At 38.4% G+C, this 17,776-nt stretch overlaps 1 protein-coding gene across 1 annotated transcript in view; it reads right to left on the bottom strand.

Annotated features, from left to right (window-relative positions):
* The window catches only part of CFAP47 (cilia and flagella associated protein 47), a 566,656-nt gene extending 549,629 nt beyond the window's left edge, over positions 1 to 17,027 (bottom strand). Inside the window, exons 1-3 of the mRNA XM_047844880.1 lie at positions 16,833 to 17,027; positions 12,362 to 12,513; positions 5,402 to 5,517 (exon numbers count right to left, since the gene is read on the bottom strand). Of these exons, the coding sequence (XP_047700836.1) occupies positions 5,402 to 5,517; positions 12,362 to 12,513; positions 16,833 to 17,027 (463 nt within the window). The remainder of the gene's footprint in view (positions 1 to 5,401; positions 5,518 to 12,361; positions 12,514 to 16,832) is intronic.
* Between the last annotated feature and the right edge of the window lie 749 nt (positions 17,028 to 17,776).

The raw sequence follows: 17,776 nt of genomic DNA, 5'->3' as shown, positions 1-17,776 counted from the left end.
ATAGAGCCCAGTGAGGTAACAGGAATGAGAGTGATTGCCTAAGGGAGAGCGTATAGACTGAAGTAACATGTGGGTGGGCCTAAGGCAAACCCTAAGAAACACTCACATTTAAGGAACCCAAAACAAAGGGACAGCAATCCACAAAAGAGAACTGAAGGGAGGCAGTAGGAAAAAAAATAATTCTAACATCAAAATCGAACATTTATTGAACACTTAATATATATCAGAGAGTGTGCTAAGTATTTTATCAATTACCATCCCAATTGTAGGAGGCAGGCACTATGTTTATCTCTACAATGGATGTCCAGGAAGTGTAAATACTTGCCTAGGGCCTCCTAGCCAGTAAATGTTATAAGCAAGATTTGGGCCCTGGAAGACCTCACTCCAGAACCTGAACCTCCATTTTATATAAGCCAGTGAGGAGCCATAGAAGCCAAAGTTTTGGCTTTTGTGTTTTGTTTTGTTTTGTTTTTTCAAGACACCAGGGGCCAACTGTCTGAAATGTTGCTATTTAAGTCATGTAAAATAAACACTTAGCCTTGTCCACTGATGTGATTTAGGGAAGCACATGGCCTGCGAGGCTACCTACAGCTGGGACTGAGATGACGGTCCTTTGAACAGATCTGTGTTTTTTGAATGAGACTTGCTTTACCTTCTCTAAAGAAGGTGATTAAGTATACATGGTTACCTTGCCTTTATCCTTCCAAAATACTTTTAGAAACTATGAAGTAGATTTTCATGTAAAAGTATTTTTAAGGGGCACCTGGGTGGCGCAGTCGGTTAAGCGTCCGACTTCAGCCAGGTCACGATCTCGCGGTCCGGGAGTTCGAGCCCCACATCAGGCTCTGGGCTGATGGCTCAGAGCCTGGAGCCTGTTTCCGATTCTGTGTCTCCCTCTCTCTCTGCCCCTCCCCCGTTCATGCTCTGTCTCTCTCTGTCCCAAAAATAAATAAATGTTGAAAAAAAAAATTTAAAAAAAAAAAAAGTATTTTTAAGATCAAGCTAGGGCACACAGTCTAGTTTTATAGGATGCTAACCAAAAATCAAGAGTCACATACCCAAGGTCATTGTTATTTCTTATGTATGCTTTTTTTTTTTTTTTTTTAAGGCTTCCTTGGGTCTAAGCGTACCAAGGATAAACCAGTCTCCATGTCTCCAGATGACTGTTTTGGAGACTCTTCAGAATGCTCATAGGAGATTAAGCAGGTTACTTCTAAGTTGAATAACCTTTCATTGAAAGCTTAACAGTTTATTTTTATTTTTATTTTATTTTACTTATTTATTCATTTATTTTTGAGAGCGAGATAGAGAGCACAAGTGAGCGAGGGGCAGAGAGAAAGGAATAGAGAATCCCACGAGGTGCAGAGATGGGGAGAGAGAGACAGTGTGGAACCCAGAGTGGGACTTGAGCTCACCTGAAGTGGGGCTCGAACTCACGAACTATGAGATCGAGACCTGAGCCGAAGTCAGATGCTTAAACAACTGAGCCACCCAGACGCCCCTGTTTTTTTATGTACTAAAATGGCAAATCATTTTTTTCTTTTATAATATCCTGGTCAAATTATTTTTAAAGAATTTTTTTATTCAAGTACAGTTGACATACAATTAACGATTCTTTACTCATACTGAGAGATCACTGAACCAAATCAATTACACAAAGGTTTATTGAATGTCTGTGATATACCCAGCATTGTATTATGTAAGAAACTTATACTGCGATTCCATGACATCAGTTTCCAAGAAAACAAACAATATGTGTTGAGAATAAGTAGTGTGTGTTTCTCTGAGTAGTTAAGGAGGATCTCAAGGACGAGTACTGGACTTTGTCCAATTTAGCAAATTTCCTGGTTTACAGATGATGGTAGGCTTTTCTAGACAATAGAGAGTAGAGAGATGATGCTAATGATCAGGGAAAGGGGAAGAGTGGGCATTAAGAGCAACAGAAAGGTCATATAGCTAGGACAAAATAACCCAAGTAAACCTAAAGTTTGAGGAGTTCTAAGGTAGCTGTTCAAACACAGAAATGGTATGTGAAGATCACACTAGGGACTTTAAAGACTGTTCTACATGATACCACGGGAGTAGAAAATGTCTTTGCAAATATTCAAGCTTACTGAGGGGAAAAGGGAAATGATTGCAATTCCACACATACTAAAATAATAATGCTTTTTCCATGATGTTCTTTAAAAGGTAAAAACTGAGAAACAACAAAACCAAAGAACAGAACATGGAGTTCACCAGCTCACAAAGTACTAATAATAGAGACTTATCTTAAAGACAGAACCACGTCTTCAAAATGAAAAGACAAGCACTAATTTGCACAGTTGGGAGTAAACTTAGCAAATATTCTTATAGAGGGCCAGAAAACAAAATGTATTCAACAATATTTGGCTAAATCCATGGATAATTATTCCATAATGGGCTATAAAAATAAAAAATCATGAAGTTGTTACATGGATCAATAACCCCAGTGTCGCTACCAGAGAGAGAAAACAAAGCTGTACCTACCATGAATCTGCTGAGTGTGGCTTTTTAATGTCCTCTTAAGTATGCATATAAATGTATAAACATTTGATCTTTGACTCTAAAACTATAAAATATTTGTCACAAAAAATCCTTTTTTAAAAACTGTATTAAAATCATCCTTGGTTGCGAAATCTATTTTCTGCCTAAGTGTTTTTCCTCATAAAAATACACTTTTATTCTCATGAATATTTATATACTGTGCCAGTAGGTAATAAGGACTTTATGACACCTTACAGTAACCTGCTACTGTGAATATAAAACATAAAATCAATTTTGCTAATGGTGGAAAAATAATATTCGAGTCAGAGAATGATAAAGTCAACACTAAGAAAATGTGTTTTATTGATAACAATTTGTAAGGTAATAGTATTTAACATTTCATAGTTAGTACTCAATTATAATTTATAGAATGGGGGCACCTAGGTGGCTCAATCGGTTGAGCATCCGACTTTGGCTCAGGTTATAATCTCGAAGTTCACAAGTTCGAGCCCCTCGTCAGGCTCTGTGCTAACAGCTCAGAGCCTGGAGCCTGCTTTGGATTCTGTATCTCCCTCTCTCTCTGCCCCTCCCCCACTCACACTCTGTTTCTGTCTCAAAGATAAATAAACATTAAAAAAATTTTTTTTAGGGGCGCCTGGGTGGCTCAGTTGGTTGAGCGTCCGACTTCACCTCAGGTCGTGATCTCGTGCTCTGTGAGTTTGAGCCCCGCGTCGGGCTCTGTGCTGACAGCGCAGAGCCTGGAGCCTGTTTCAGATTCTGTGTCTCCCTCTCTCTCTCTGACCCTCCCCCATTCATGCTCTGTCTCTCTCTGTCTCAAAAATAAATAAACGTTTAAAAAAAATTTTTTTAATAAAAAATAAAAAAATAAAAAATTTTTAAATATAACTTACAGAATGTAGTATTCACTACAAATAATATGCACACACAAAATATTAATACAATACTAAAAGCCAATGTGGATTACTTTTCTTAAAATGTCTGGGTCTAGATCTGAGGCTTATTTTTATTTATTTTATTAAGTAAAATAATATTAAATATTCTTTTAAGATTTTTTTGTAATTTTTTTTTTTTTTTGAGAGAGAGAGAGAGAATGAGTGAGGGAGTAGCAGAGAGAGAGGGAGACAGTGAATCCAAAGGAGGCTCCAGGCTCTGGGCTGTCAGCACAAAGCCTGACACAGGGCTCTAACTCACAAATCACAAGATCGTGATGTGAGCTGAAGTCGGACGTTCAAACAAATGAGCCACTCAGGCGCCCTAAATATTAAGATTAAAACCATACATATTCGTTACTTACAGTTTTTATACATAATAAAAATGTACAGTTTGGTGATATTTTATAATAAAGAAAAGGTATGATCAAAACTTTGCAGGATTTGGAATGGACAAGAAAGATTTTTGGAAAATAAATAATAAAAACAAAATTCTCTCAATTATATACCACTACTCTAAAATATAACCAGAGAGTCTAAAGGACCATACAGCCCACAATCACTAGCCATGAGAGGTTCTATCTGTAACACTGGAGTCAGACCACAAACGAATCTAATATTCTACAATCCCACAGGCACCAAAAACTTAAACATTTAAAAAATTAAAGCATGGAAAATTGAAACAAGTAATATCCGGTGAGGAACAATGATCAGTTTTATTTGTTTAACCCCAGGAAGAAATCAGTAAAGTGACAAACTGACTTTGTTATTGTTTTTTTTAGTTTATTTAGTTATTTTAAGAGAGAGAAACAGTGCAAGTGGGGGGGGGGGGGAGGGGTTGACAGAGACAGAGAATCCCAAGCAGGCCCCAAGCTGTCTGCACAGAGCCCAAAGCAGGGCTTGAGCTAATAAACTGTGAGATCATGACCTGAGACGTAGAGTCAGTTGCTTAACAAACTGAGCCACCCAGGCATCCCCTACCTTTGTTTTAATAATTCTCATTGCTAAAACAGCCACAGAAAATATCCTCACTTAATGTAAAAGAGGTTTGGATTTGAGACCAGTTTTATGTATTCAAGATGCAATCTCATAAAAAAATGCCCTCTCTATGTGGACCTGGTCCTCATGTCAGCAATGGAAGCCTTGCCACCCCAGATCCTTAGTATCTAATGAGGACAATGAAGGGTAAGTGATTTTATACCTACTCTATACCATCAATGAATAGTGTGCATGAACACACACACATACAGACACACAAGCCTTTATGGAAACTCTTAGGTCACAGTAAAAATCTCGAGAAATAATCCCATCTAGAGAAGAGAAAAGCATCTACTCTCTGAACAAAGAGTTAATAAGAGCCTTCTAGGGACCATCATGTGAATTCAAAGTTGAATACGAAAGAGAAAAAAAAAACAAATAGGTATTGAGTGCATATGATAAGTCAAGTGCCACACTAAAACCTTAAGTACATACATAATTAACCATAGTTCATTTTATTAACCACAGTTTATAAATGAGAAATATCAAGTTCAATGTCCTAAAAGATACTTGCCCCAGATGACACAGCTAGTAATGCATTGTGCCCTGATTCTATCTCTGGATGGCTCACTCTAAGGACTATGTCACGCCCTTAACACCATCCTGCCTTCTGTCCACAGGGAGATCACCAGTCACCTGGGAGTCAGGCTGTTAATCAGAATCATAGGGAGATGGATTCATCTTTCCTGAATTATTATCTATCATTTATAGTAATCCTGTTTAAGGGCCTTCAGTTTTGAGCTATTTCAAATGATAGACACCTTACGGGGAGAAGGAACGAATAAGAGAATCCATTAATTATACAAAGTATACATTTCAAATAATACCAACTTATAAATTAACTTATATAACATTAAATTATATATATACATATATATAAATTAATTTATATGACAGAAAGTATTTACCTGGAGCTCTGCCATGATTAATGATATTAATCTCTTTACAATATACTTTGCTATTGGCAACCAATGTGCCAAAATTAACTTCTGACTCAATTTCCAATTGACAGGCTGGAATCAACCTAGGAGAGGAGAAAAGAGGACAACATAATTAACAATTATAACTTCATACTTAAATCTACAGGGGGACATATATAGACACTTTTATAGTAATTCCTTGTAAGACATTTACATTTCCTTAAATGTCTGTTGATGGCATATTTGTCAGTAAAAGGAACTGAAATAAAGACATGAAAACAAGATAATGAGATACATTTTTAACAAAGAGATCAGACTTTATGCATCTAAGGACATAGTACACCCTCTTAAGTACTCACCTTGAAAGGCTACCCACATATCTCAATATTTTTTTGCCACTCAAAACATTTTTGGAATCTCCACCTAAGCCTATAATACATTCTTTGGCCCCTCCTCAGAAAGGGGGGGAATTGATCTTTACAAAGTAAAATAGTTCAGATGATGCCAAATCTGATGAAATAAAAGAAGGTGTTATGCTATAAAATATCATTTGGGGACTAAAACAAGATCTAAGCACAAAAAGATACAATAGATTTTTCACCTGTGTCTCTAACTAAAAGGGCTCACTGTAGCATATCTATAACACATGTTTCCTACACATTTTAAAAATCCACTGTAATTCTATATGCACATCTCACAAGGATACATATATTTTATATATGGAAAATTTATAATTTATTAACAAGTATATTATCTTGTTTGATACTAAAAACTTCATTAAAAGGAAACAAATATTATTATGGCTCCTATGTTATAGATGAAAAGCCAAACACTTCCAAAGCCTCAATGATTTACCTGAGAAATTATTTGTATATAACATTGGTGAACTTAGCCTTGATTTTGTTAGATTTTAAGTGCATTACCCTTACGAACCTAACAATGATAACAGTGCCAATAATAAATATAGTAATAACTGATCTCTACTGAGTCCTTAGGTTATGTACCAGACACATGAATTAAGTAATTTACTCCATATAGGATATAACTTCCAAAATATAAATACATACAGACACATGCACAAAGACATAAGTAAGAATACCTGAATAAAACATTCACAAATACTGCTTTATGCACTGGTGGTCTGGGCCTTCTTTCTGAGATGTATGTTTATATGGGAGTGTTTGTGTATTATTGGATATATAGAGACATTCCAGAGATCAGCCAGGACTATCCTGTATATGCTGCTTCTTTAAGGAATACCCATGTTCTTCTCATGAAGACGTTGTAATTTTGTAACAGGAAAAGGGAAGATCAATGACCTCAGTGTACGTAATTGCATTAACAGAGTTTAAAGGATCTAAAAGAGACACTCATTACACAAACAATATAAGATATGAAGGCGAACATTCGTTCAAACTATTTCTCTAGCTGGGTTCAGAAACGTATCTTAAAAATAATTTCTTGGATACGTTTTTCAATTTGAGCCTTGTCACCTTTTCCTTTTAAGAGCATGGCATCATCTTTAGTCACAATGACCTCTCCAACTTTTCCTAAGTCCTGAGGCTGAACATCTTCAAGATTCAGAGTCAACCATTCTTCTCTGAACACTGCACCACCAGTAGCAATAGCCCTATCTTTAAGCTGGTTCTTTCTATTGTCACCAAAACCTGGACCTTTGACGGCTACAACCTGAAGACCAACTTTTAGCCTATTCAAAACAAGTGTACTCAGAGCTTCTCCACCGACATCTTCAGCAATTATGACCAAGGGTTTAGGGTGAGCATTGGCAATTTCAAGAACAGGTACAATGGACCAGACACTAGAAATTTTCGTTTCACTCAACAGAACATAGGCATCTTGGAATTCACATTTCTGCCCTTTTGATGTATTAATAAAGTATGGAGAAATATAACCTCGATCAAACTTCATGCCTTCAATAATTTTTAATTCATCATTTAGTGTTTTTCCATCCTTTACTGTGATAACACCTTTTCTTCCAACCTTTTTCACTGTATCAGAAATGATGTTGCCAATTTCTTTGTCTCCATTTGTAGAAATGGTAGCAACCTGAGCAATTTCTCCAGGGGTTGTCACAGGTTTAGACTGCTTCTTAAGTTCAGCAATTACAGCATCAACAGCTAACATCACACCTCTCCTGATTTCCACTGAAAAAGTATCCAAGAAATTACTGAACAGTTAGATATCAAAACTAGTGAATATGAAAAGGAAAAACTGAATGAACATCTGGCAAAACTCTCAGATGGAGTAGCTGGGCTGAAGGTTGGTGGCACAAGTGATGTTGAAGTGAATGAAAAGAAAGAGTTACAGATGTCCTCAATGCTACCCGAGCTGCTGTTGAAGAAGGCATTGTTCTGGGAGGGGGTTGTGCTCTGCTTCGGTGCATTCCAGCCTTGGATTCGATAACTCCAACTAATGAAGATGAAAAAATTGGTATATAAATCATTAAGAGAACACTCAAAATTCCTGTAATGACCATTGCTAAGAATGCAGGTGTTGAAGGATCACTGATAGTTGAGAAAATTATGTTGAGTTCCTCAGAAGTTGATTATGATGCTATGCTTGGAGATTTTGTGAATATGGTAGAAAAGGGAATCATTGATCCAACTAAGGTCATAAGAACTGCTTTATTGGATGCTGCTGGCGTGGCCTCTCTGTTAACTACAGCAGAAGTTGTAGTCACCGAAATTCCTAAGGAAGAGAAAGACCCTGGAATGGGTGGAATGGGAGGTGGTATGGGAGGTGGCAATGTTCTAATTCCTAGAATAGCGCTTTACCATTGTTAATGAACTGTGACAGGAAGTTCAAGGCAGTGCTCCTCAAGAATAACTTCAGAGAAGTCAGTTGAAGGAAATGAATGAAGAAAAGCCTGGCTGATGTTCAAGAAAATCACTATAACCATCAGTTACTGGGTTCAGTTGACAACATATAATGGTTTACTGCTGTCACTGTCCATGCCTACAGATAATTTATTTTGTATTTGTGAATAAAAAGACATTTGTACATTCCTGATAACTGAATGCAAGAGCCATGTACCATTGTACTGCTTTCAACTTAAATACTGAGGTATTTTTACTACTATTCTGTTAAAATAAGGATTTTGGTGCTTGCCATCACTAGATGAAAAGTTAAGAAGCAGCCTTTCTGTGGAGAGTAAGAGTAATTGTGTACAAAGTAGAGAAATATCCAATTATGTGACAACCTTTGTGTAATAAAAATTTCTTTAAAGTTAAAAAATAATAATAATAATAATAATTTCTTAGAAGGGGATGGCTGGGTGGCTCAGTCTGGGTGGTGTCAGCTGTGCTGACAGCTCAGATCCTGGAGCCTGCTTTGGATTCTGTGACTCCCTCTCTCTGCCCCTCCCCTGCTTGTGCGCTGTCTCTGTCTTTCAAAAATAAATACACGTTTAAAAAAAAATTTTTTTTTTCCAACGTTTATTTATTTTTGGGACAGAGAGAGACAGAGCATGAACGGGGGAGGGGCAGAGAGAGAGGGAGACACAGAATCAGAAACAGGCTCCAGGCTCTGAGCCATCAGCCCAGAGCCTGACGCGGGGCTCGAACTCCCGGACCGCGAGATCGTGACCTGGCTGAAGTCGGACGCTTAACCGACTGCGCCACCCAGGCGCCCCTAAAAATTTTTTTTAAATAATAATTTCTTGGGGCACCTGGGTGGCTTAGTCGGTTAAGTGTCCAACTTCGGCTTAGGTAGATCTCAGGGCTCATTGAGTTTGAGCCCTGCATTGGGCTCTCTGCTGTCAGCACAGAGTCTGCCTCAGATCCTCTGTCCTGCTCTCTCTCTGCCCCTCCCCTGCTCTCGTGCACACTTGCTCTCTCTCAACAATAAACAAACATTTAAAAAAATAAAATTTCTTAAGAGTCTACTCACACACGCACACACATATGTACACATACACACATATATATATATATATATATATATATATAAATTATACACACGTATGTATGCACACATATATATGGGTTACCTTAGTAGTAAGGGCTTGGTAATAGAGTAATATAATACATAACAGTTTTTCTGGCTTTCCTATTGGTTTCTCTTCCACCTAAGAAAAGTATTTGCAATAACATTTTTCTTTTTATGTTACAGACAGTTTATGTTAACAAACAGGAGAATGGTAGTTACCAGGAGCTGGGGGTGGGAAAATTGTTAAGTGGTTGGTCAAAATATGCACTTAGAAGATGAATTGGTTCTGAAGATCTCATGCCCACCCTTGTGATTAGAGTTAACAACACTGCATTATGTATTTGAAAGCTGCTAAGAGACGATACCTTAAATGTTCTCACAACAAAATGAAATGATAATTATGTGATCTGATGGAGGTGTTAGCTAACACCACACTAGTAATCACATTGCAATATATAAATGCACCAAATCAACACCGTGTACAGCTTAAACTTACACAAAGTTCTTTATCAATTATATCTCAATTTTTAAAAAGGAAAAAAATTAAGTACCAAACTTGGTAATTTATATATGGAGTTAAATTTATAGTAATATAATTCATAAGAAATTCTAAAAACATGTATGGATTTATGATTGGAGTAAATCTACTTATATACATATTTGTAAACATACTGAACAAATAATACATTAGAATATGATGCTATAGTTAGAAATGGAATGAAAATACAAATCTGAGGGGAAAAAAAGATGAGGTAAATCTTTCAACTGTTAAATTACTATGGTATTTCCACTCTACTGGATACATTTGAAAGAAGCATGTAATTATCTTATAGTAATATTTGTTATGTGTAAGTGATTACATCTTTGCAACTATTCAAGCTCATGACTAAAACTCTCAGCCATTTTTAAATGTGCAAGAGGGATGAAAAAACAAGTGCTCACAATCACTGATTATATCATTTCTGCTAAAGTACTTCTGAAAGGGCAGAGAATCCAAACTTCTGGTTTCCAGACAAGATTTCATAAATCTATTTTTCCATATTCGTCCCCACTAAATGCAACTATAAACTCTAGAAATGGTGCAAGAGACAAGCAAAGAATGTTCATAGCAGCTGTGTTTGTAATGTATCATGGCATCTGCCTGATATCCTTCATCAGGCCAAAGGTTAAACAAACTGTGGTATACGCATACCATGGAAGACATGACATGACAAAATTTTAGAAATGGAAGACAGATTACTGGTTTGAACAGTTCAGGGATTGTAGGTGTGAAGCAGAAGGAAGGTGGGTATGGGTATAAAAAAGTAACAGGAGATGGGCGCCTGAGTGGCCCAGTAGGTTAAGCAACCGACTCTTGATTTTGGCTCAGGTCATGATCTCACAGTTAGTGGGATGGAGCCCCACATCAGGCTCTGTGCTGACAGTGCAGAGCCTGCTTGGGATTCTCTCTTCCTCTCTCTCTGCCTCTTCCCACCCTATCACTCTCAAAAAATAAATAAATAACCTTTTTTTAAAAAAAAAGTAACAGGAGAAATCCTTGTCGTATTACCAGTGCTGAATATCTGGACTATGGTGGTGGATATAAAAACCTATACAGGTAATAGAATTGTATAGAACTTAAAAACTTAAAAACTTAACACACACATACACACACACAGATACACACACGCCCATCCTCCTTCAGCCCTTTCCATCATAGTTTAAGGGGACAGTGTTTTCCTTATGCTGTAGCTGTGATGAGCAGCCAAACTCAGATGAGAGACAGCATACATTACGAGGACAAGACAAAATTCCTGTTTTCAAAGGCAGAAGCATCTTCAACTCTTTTCTCCCTATATAGTACAAGCAAGCAAATCTCACTGAAACTCATAGTTACATCAATGTGTAGAATGGGCCAAAAATGGCCTTACCTAAAATAAATTATAAAATGTAAAGTAAGTATTTTTAATAGGCTAATAACATTCCTTTCCTGACAATGTGTTAACTGATTTCTATACAGAACGCGATGCTTGGCTAAATCAGAACTTCTCAACAACATGGAGAACTAAAATAACTGCAGATCTAAATTTGGTTTATGAAAATAAAAAAACACACAAGGGAACTTATAAAAAGACATATCTAATGCCAGTATTAACATTCCAATATTAATTCTACAGATGGTAGACAAATAGAGACAAAAGAATGACATCTATGGAAGCACATTTTGCTAAGGAAAAGGAGGATCCACACATGCATGTCTATCAATTAAAAAAATATTTTAAGGGGCGCCTGGGTGGCTCAGTAGATTAAGCATCCGACTTGGGCTCAGTTCATGATCTCACAGTTTGTGCGATCAAGCCCAGCATCAGGCTCTGTGCCGACAGCCCAGAGCCTGGAGCCTGCTTTGGATTCTGTGTCTCCCTCTCTCTCTGCCCTCCCCTGCTTGTGCTCTCTCTCTCAAAAATAAATAAACATTAAAAAAATTATAAGTTAACTCTTAAATACAGAGGACAAACTGAGGGCTGCTGGAGGGGTTTTGGGTGGGGGGATGGGCTAAATGGGCACGGGGCGTTAAGCAGACTTGTTGGGAGGAGCACTGGAAATTATACACAAGTGATGAATCACTAAATTCTATTCCTGAAATCATTAGTATACCATATGTTAATCTACTTAGATGTAAATTTTTAAAAATTATAATAAATAAAATATAAAAAAAATTTTACTCTCAAAAGGTATAAAAAAAACACAGTCAAAATAAAACCGGATGTAAGTCAAGGGAAAAAGAGGGAGTACATGCAATTGTTGAACGTTTTTATTTTAATTAAAAATACCAGAAAACCAGCCTTCCATTTTTTGAACACCCATTTGCTAAAAATCTGACCATTAAGTTCAGCTATAAGGACACTATAGATACAAAAAGAAATCTTAGCCAGAGAAAATACAGAATATTATATTACTTTGACCCTTATTTTTATGTGAAGAGTGCTGAAAATGTCAGCATGAAATATGGAGAATACGTACCCAAGTAGAGGGATCTCTATTATTTTATTTCCTATTGAAATAAGTAGTTGGTCATAAGTGTCTTCATCCTTATCAGGATGGTATTCCACCATAGCTGTCATCTGAAGCCCAGAAGCAAGTGCTTTATCCAGATTGGTCAAAATCAGTTTGAACTTCATGGGGAGAAAAAAAAAAAATCAAAATTATACATCTTAACTCCTAATAAGGAAATAATGTGAGCTACGGCAGCTAGAAGTGTCCATTAGTTCAAGAGCTGTATCAGGATATAGGCAATATTCCTTCCCTGAAAGCAAACACTTAATGACTGTGTGTGTGTGTGTGTGTATATACACACACACACACACACACACACACACACACACACATATATATATATCAGATTCTAGACCCTCCAGATACGCTTTTTTTTTTTAATGTTTATTTTTGAGAGAAACAGATGCTAACAGGGGAAGGGCAGAGAGAGAGGAAGACAAAGAATCCAAAGCAGGCTCCAGGCTCTGAGCTATCAGCACAGAACCTGATGCGGGTCTTGAACAGTGAGATCATGACCTGAGACAAAGTCAGACGCCTATTGAGCAACCCAGGCACCCCTCCAGGTATGCTTTTAACAGTACATGGACTAAAACTGACAATGTAGTCAGTTGAGAAACATGTAAACATGTAAATGCTCACGAGCTCATTTAGAAGTATGAGGTACTTCAATACAGAACAAAGGGAGAGCAATCTAATAATTTAATAATTATTATTAAATAATAGATAATCTAATAATCTTAAACACATACATTTATCATTTTATATACTTTTTGTATGGGGACTTAGAATTCAGAACTTGGAGCAAATATAAAAAAGGAATAGGATACGAGGGGAAGAAAAACCACTTTCATTCTTGTAAAACATTTGCTAGACTCCAGGACAAATATGAAGGGAGAAAGTGAAGGAGAGAATTACTATGTGTTGGAGACCCACAATAAGTCAAGCATTCTACATCTCTTATCTCACATAAGACAGTTCTACAGTCCTATAAGGCTGATGTTAAGGCTCCCAGAATATAGATGAGTAAACTGGGACTTGGAGAGCATAATTAACGTCTAAGGTCACTAAGGTCACTCTAACAGGATTCAAATCACACATCTATGTGACTCTGAAATATAAGCTCCTTCCCCATAAGTGGAAAAAGTCCCTCTCCTGAGTACATAATCTCTTCAAGGAAGCAGACTATACACCCCTAGAAAGTTAAATAATACAAGTCAAGAACTAATTAAGTGTCTTATGAGTACTGGAGACATAGGTATCACAAAAGTCCATGAGAAAGCATGATTACCATTGGGCTAGAAAGGAGTGTACTTGGCCTAAGCTTAAAGAATGGATGTAAAAGGTGGAGAACAAGCAAGTAAGGTGCTCCCTATGGGGAAGGAATATCTCGGACATAAGCCAAGAAAAGAATAAGCAGAACAGTCCTTCAGCAGGCAACTAATAAGCTAGCCTTGCTGGGCAAAGAGCTCAATCCATAACGATGGAGGTCATGTTGAAATTAATTATTCAGGGCTTTTCATGCCAGGCTAAATCTAAGCAGTACTTTCCAGCAATGAAGGGCACAGAGCAGTGGAGTGATTTGTTGATACCAGTGGTCTGAAAGCTTCATACTTCCAGCAAACTTCTGATACCTCAAAACTATCACAGTTCAACTCTGAATCCCCCTGCAATTACAGAACAGTAAGAAAACAAGGGATAGATTTTTCCCTGCATAAGCCTTTGGGTGTTACAAGTGCATGTATCAGATGTGACTATCTTCCTTTAAAGAAGCTGTATCTTGGAGAAAGGAAACCATGGCTTCAGCAGCATGTGCTTTTGGTCAAACTACAAGTTGCTAAGCCCTGTGAATGGTATACAAAGGTGTATAAGGCACCACCCTTACTCAGGAGCTGACGGACGGTAAAACTAACATTTACTAGGAGTCATCAGGACACAAGTCCAAACTATAATCAATGCCTGATAACTGGTATCCAGCAGGGAAGAAATAATTTGGAGATAATATGATAAGACTTACAGAGAAAAAGAGAACTCAATTTGACCCTTAAAGATGGGTGGGATTTGGAAACAGATGATTCTTGCAGGAGGTGGGAATGAAAAACACGGGTCAAAAGAAAAGGGAGTCTGAGCCATGGAGGTAAAAGGGGACAATTCCAAGTAAGACTGGCCTGACTGATGCAGAAGCCACACAAGTTAACAAAACACTAAAGATAAGGACTGTGCCTTCTTCATTTTCTACCAGCAACCCACAGTAGATGGCATATAGTACTACATATAGTTCATAGTAGGTCATCAACACAAAGATAATGCAGCCTCTTGAGCCAAGGTTGCAAACCAGTACTACTGTATGTTAGAAGCATCATTTTGTAAGTAATTATAAATGGTGATGATGACAATCTTCTTTATACAGCACTTTTTCTTTTCTCCAAGATAGTTAATACATTTTTTTCTAATCTATCTTCTTCCTAATTCCCTTTATATCTATGAAGGATCAGGAGAGCACACCATGGTCTTGCAACAAAGAGAAGTTCACACTAATACTGGGCTCACGGCTTTGGCCTCTAACTGGTAAGCTTACCTGGCCATTCTCTTGTGTCCAGATTTGTGGTCTAAATAGTTTTCCTTCTTAACTCTTGATACAAACTAAAATGAATTATATCATTTACCTCCTGACTGCACAAAAACCACCCATATAAGTGTCTCCTGGACATCCATAAAATAGTGTTTGCCCACATCTGGGATTTACTGCCAGCCTGAATTTTAGAAGAAAAGTATTTTCAGGTATATATTCAATTGCTCAATAAGTATGTAGTGATGTAGTGAAATTATAAAATTTTTCCCTTATTTTACAGTATTTGGAGTAATCAGGTCATTTTTTATTTAAAAAAGAGTTAATAGCCTCTCACGATATTCCATTTTATTACAAAATACATGTTACTATTGTTAAAACATTCAAATATAAAAATGAACAAAGCAGGATTCCATTTATATGAAACTCAAAAACAAGCAAAACTAATCTGTGGTGTTAGAAATCACTACAGTGGTCACCTCCATGGGGTGATTACTCCAGGTACTGCAAGGAACCTTCTAGAATGCTGGAAATGGAAATTCTACGATTTGACCCAAATGGTGGCTACATGGGTGTATAAACACATAAAAATTCATCAAGCTTTACTTTCGAGATTTGTGCACTTTAGTGTAGGTAAAAAGTACAATTTTTTTTAAGTGTAAAAAGTAGAACATGAAAGTCCTTTTTCTCATTATCCTTCTACTCGCTACCGTACATTTTTCTATGTATATACAAATAGATGTAATTTTAACAACAAAAAAAAATCGTAGATACCTTTCCATTTCTGTACCTAGAAATCCAGGTGCATTCAATACTACTTATCGTTAAGAATGTCCCACACACACAAAAAAAAATACTAATAAGGTTATTTATCACTTACATATCAAAAATTCTTATCACCTTTCCTATATCAAAAGTCTCCCTGACAGCAAACTAATATTCATCCTCTCACACACATGATCTAAAATGACAGCGAGATTGAAATAGAATTCTGTCAACTTTGGGGGCCTGGAAGGTTCAGCTGGTTAAGCATCCGACTTCGGCTCAGGTCATGATTTCGCAGTTAGCAAGTTCGAGCCCCCAGCTAGGGCTCTGTGCTGACAGCTCGGAGCCTGGAGGCTGCTTCAGATTCTGCGTCTCCCTCTCTCTCTGCCCCTTCCCCGCTCACACTCTGTTTCTCTCTCCCTGTCTCAAAAATAATAAACATTAAAACATGTTTTAATTTAAAAAAAGAATTCTGTCAACTTCTAAGTCAGAAGATGGAGACGGCCTCTCGGAACATTAATTTTACTCATGATCTTTACTGACTCCCCCAGTTTCTAAGTCCTGTAAGGGTAGGGTTGTGTTCATTTTAGATTCCTCACACCTACATCCTATTATACAGTAGGTGCTCAACGAATGTTTGTTGGAACATGAAATAATAAACCTTTCCACTATCCTACTGCATCTAGAGTAATCAGGCACTTTATGACTAAAGGGTACTTTAGAGAATTTTGTTGATGTAATTCTACAGTATACAAGCACAAATTCTGGGGTTAGGAGACAGACATGGAACCCCCTTTCCCTTCTTTCCAAACTCAAGATGAAGAAGTTGGGAGGTTCTAGATCAACTTTTCCCCACTGTGTCTCCGTAACCAAACAAAAAGTAAAAACAAAACCAAAACAAAACAAAACGGCTAGCACGCGTATGCACTGAGACCTAAATGGCCGCTCCCTGGGAAGCTCAATCCTGCCCCCCCCCCCCCCCCCCCCCCCGCACTCCCGCAGAAGCCGGCGTCTACTCTCCGGGACAAAGCAGGCGCCCAGGTGTGGAGGCGGTCTCAGAGCCCTGACGCTCGGGAGGTCCTGCTCCTGCACCCCCGAGGGTGTTACCTGTGGCTTGAGGGGTTCCTGAAACCGGATTTTCTGGTTGCAACGGCCGAGGTTGTGTACGGTAACCGGCAGGCGGTACACCCTCCCGGCCAGCGCGTCCAGGAACTTCACCTCCGAAGGGGTCACCCGCAGCTGCACCTCCTTCTTTGGGGTCTCCACGTCCCGGGAGATGAAGGAGCCCCTCTCAGTCTCCATTGCGGCCTTGTAGGTAGCCTGCGAACAGTAGCTGACTTGATTTACAGAGGGCTAGCGTGGACGCCGTCGCTAGGCAACCGACAGACGCCGCACGCTCGCCTCAAGCTCCACCCTCATTGGCTCAGCCCAAACTTTGTGCGTTGGCTTATAGAATGCAGGCACGTGGGGAAGGAAAGAACCCAGGGATCGCAAGTGTCACCAGAGAAGCTGGAAAACGTTCTGTGACAGCCCAAATCTCACTTCGTTCTGGCCTGTCAGGATTTTAAGATGGCATTGGCGGGGTGGGGTAATTTTCCCGGACCTCTCTTAAGACTAAACTTAAAGAGCAAAGGAAGTGATGTGCCCGCCAAGTCAATTAAAGCAGCAAAACTAACAGTTAACAGAGGAATTCAATGGAAGCAGAGTCAGGACCCCCTATGTGCCCTGCTCACTGGCCTTTAGGCTATCGTTTCTCAAAAGGTAATAGCAAGCCTCTAGATCTTTTGTTAAAATGCAGATTCTGGGGCGCCTGGGTGGCGCAGTCGGTTGAGCGTCCGACTTCAGCCAGGTCGCGATCTCGCGGTCCGGGAGTTCGAGCCCCGCATCGGGCTCTGGGCTGATCGCTCAGAGCCTGGAGCCTGTTTCCGATTCTGTGTCTCCCTCTCACTCTGCCCCTCCCCCGTTCATGCTCTGTCTCTCTCTGTCCCAAAAATAAATAAACGTTGAAAAAAAAAATTAAAAAAAAAAATAATAAAATGCAGATTCTGTTT

The sequence above is a fragment of the Prionailurus viverrinus genome, chromosome X (genome assembly GCF_022837055.1).
Source record: "Prionailurus viverrinus isolate Anna chromosome X, UM_Priviv_1.0, whole genome shotgun sequence".
Classification (NCBI taxonomy): Eukaryota; Metazoa; Chordata; class Mammalia; order Carnivora; family Felidae; genus Prionailurus; species Prionailurus viverrinus.
This window is presented reverse-complemented; position numbering and strand designations above follow the sequence as displayed.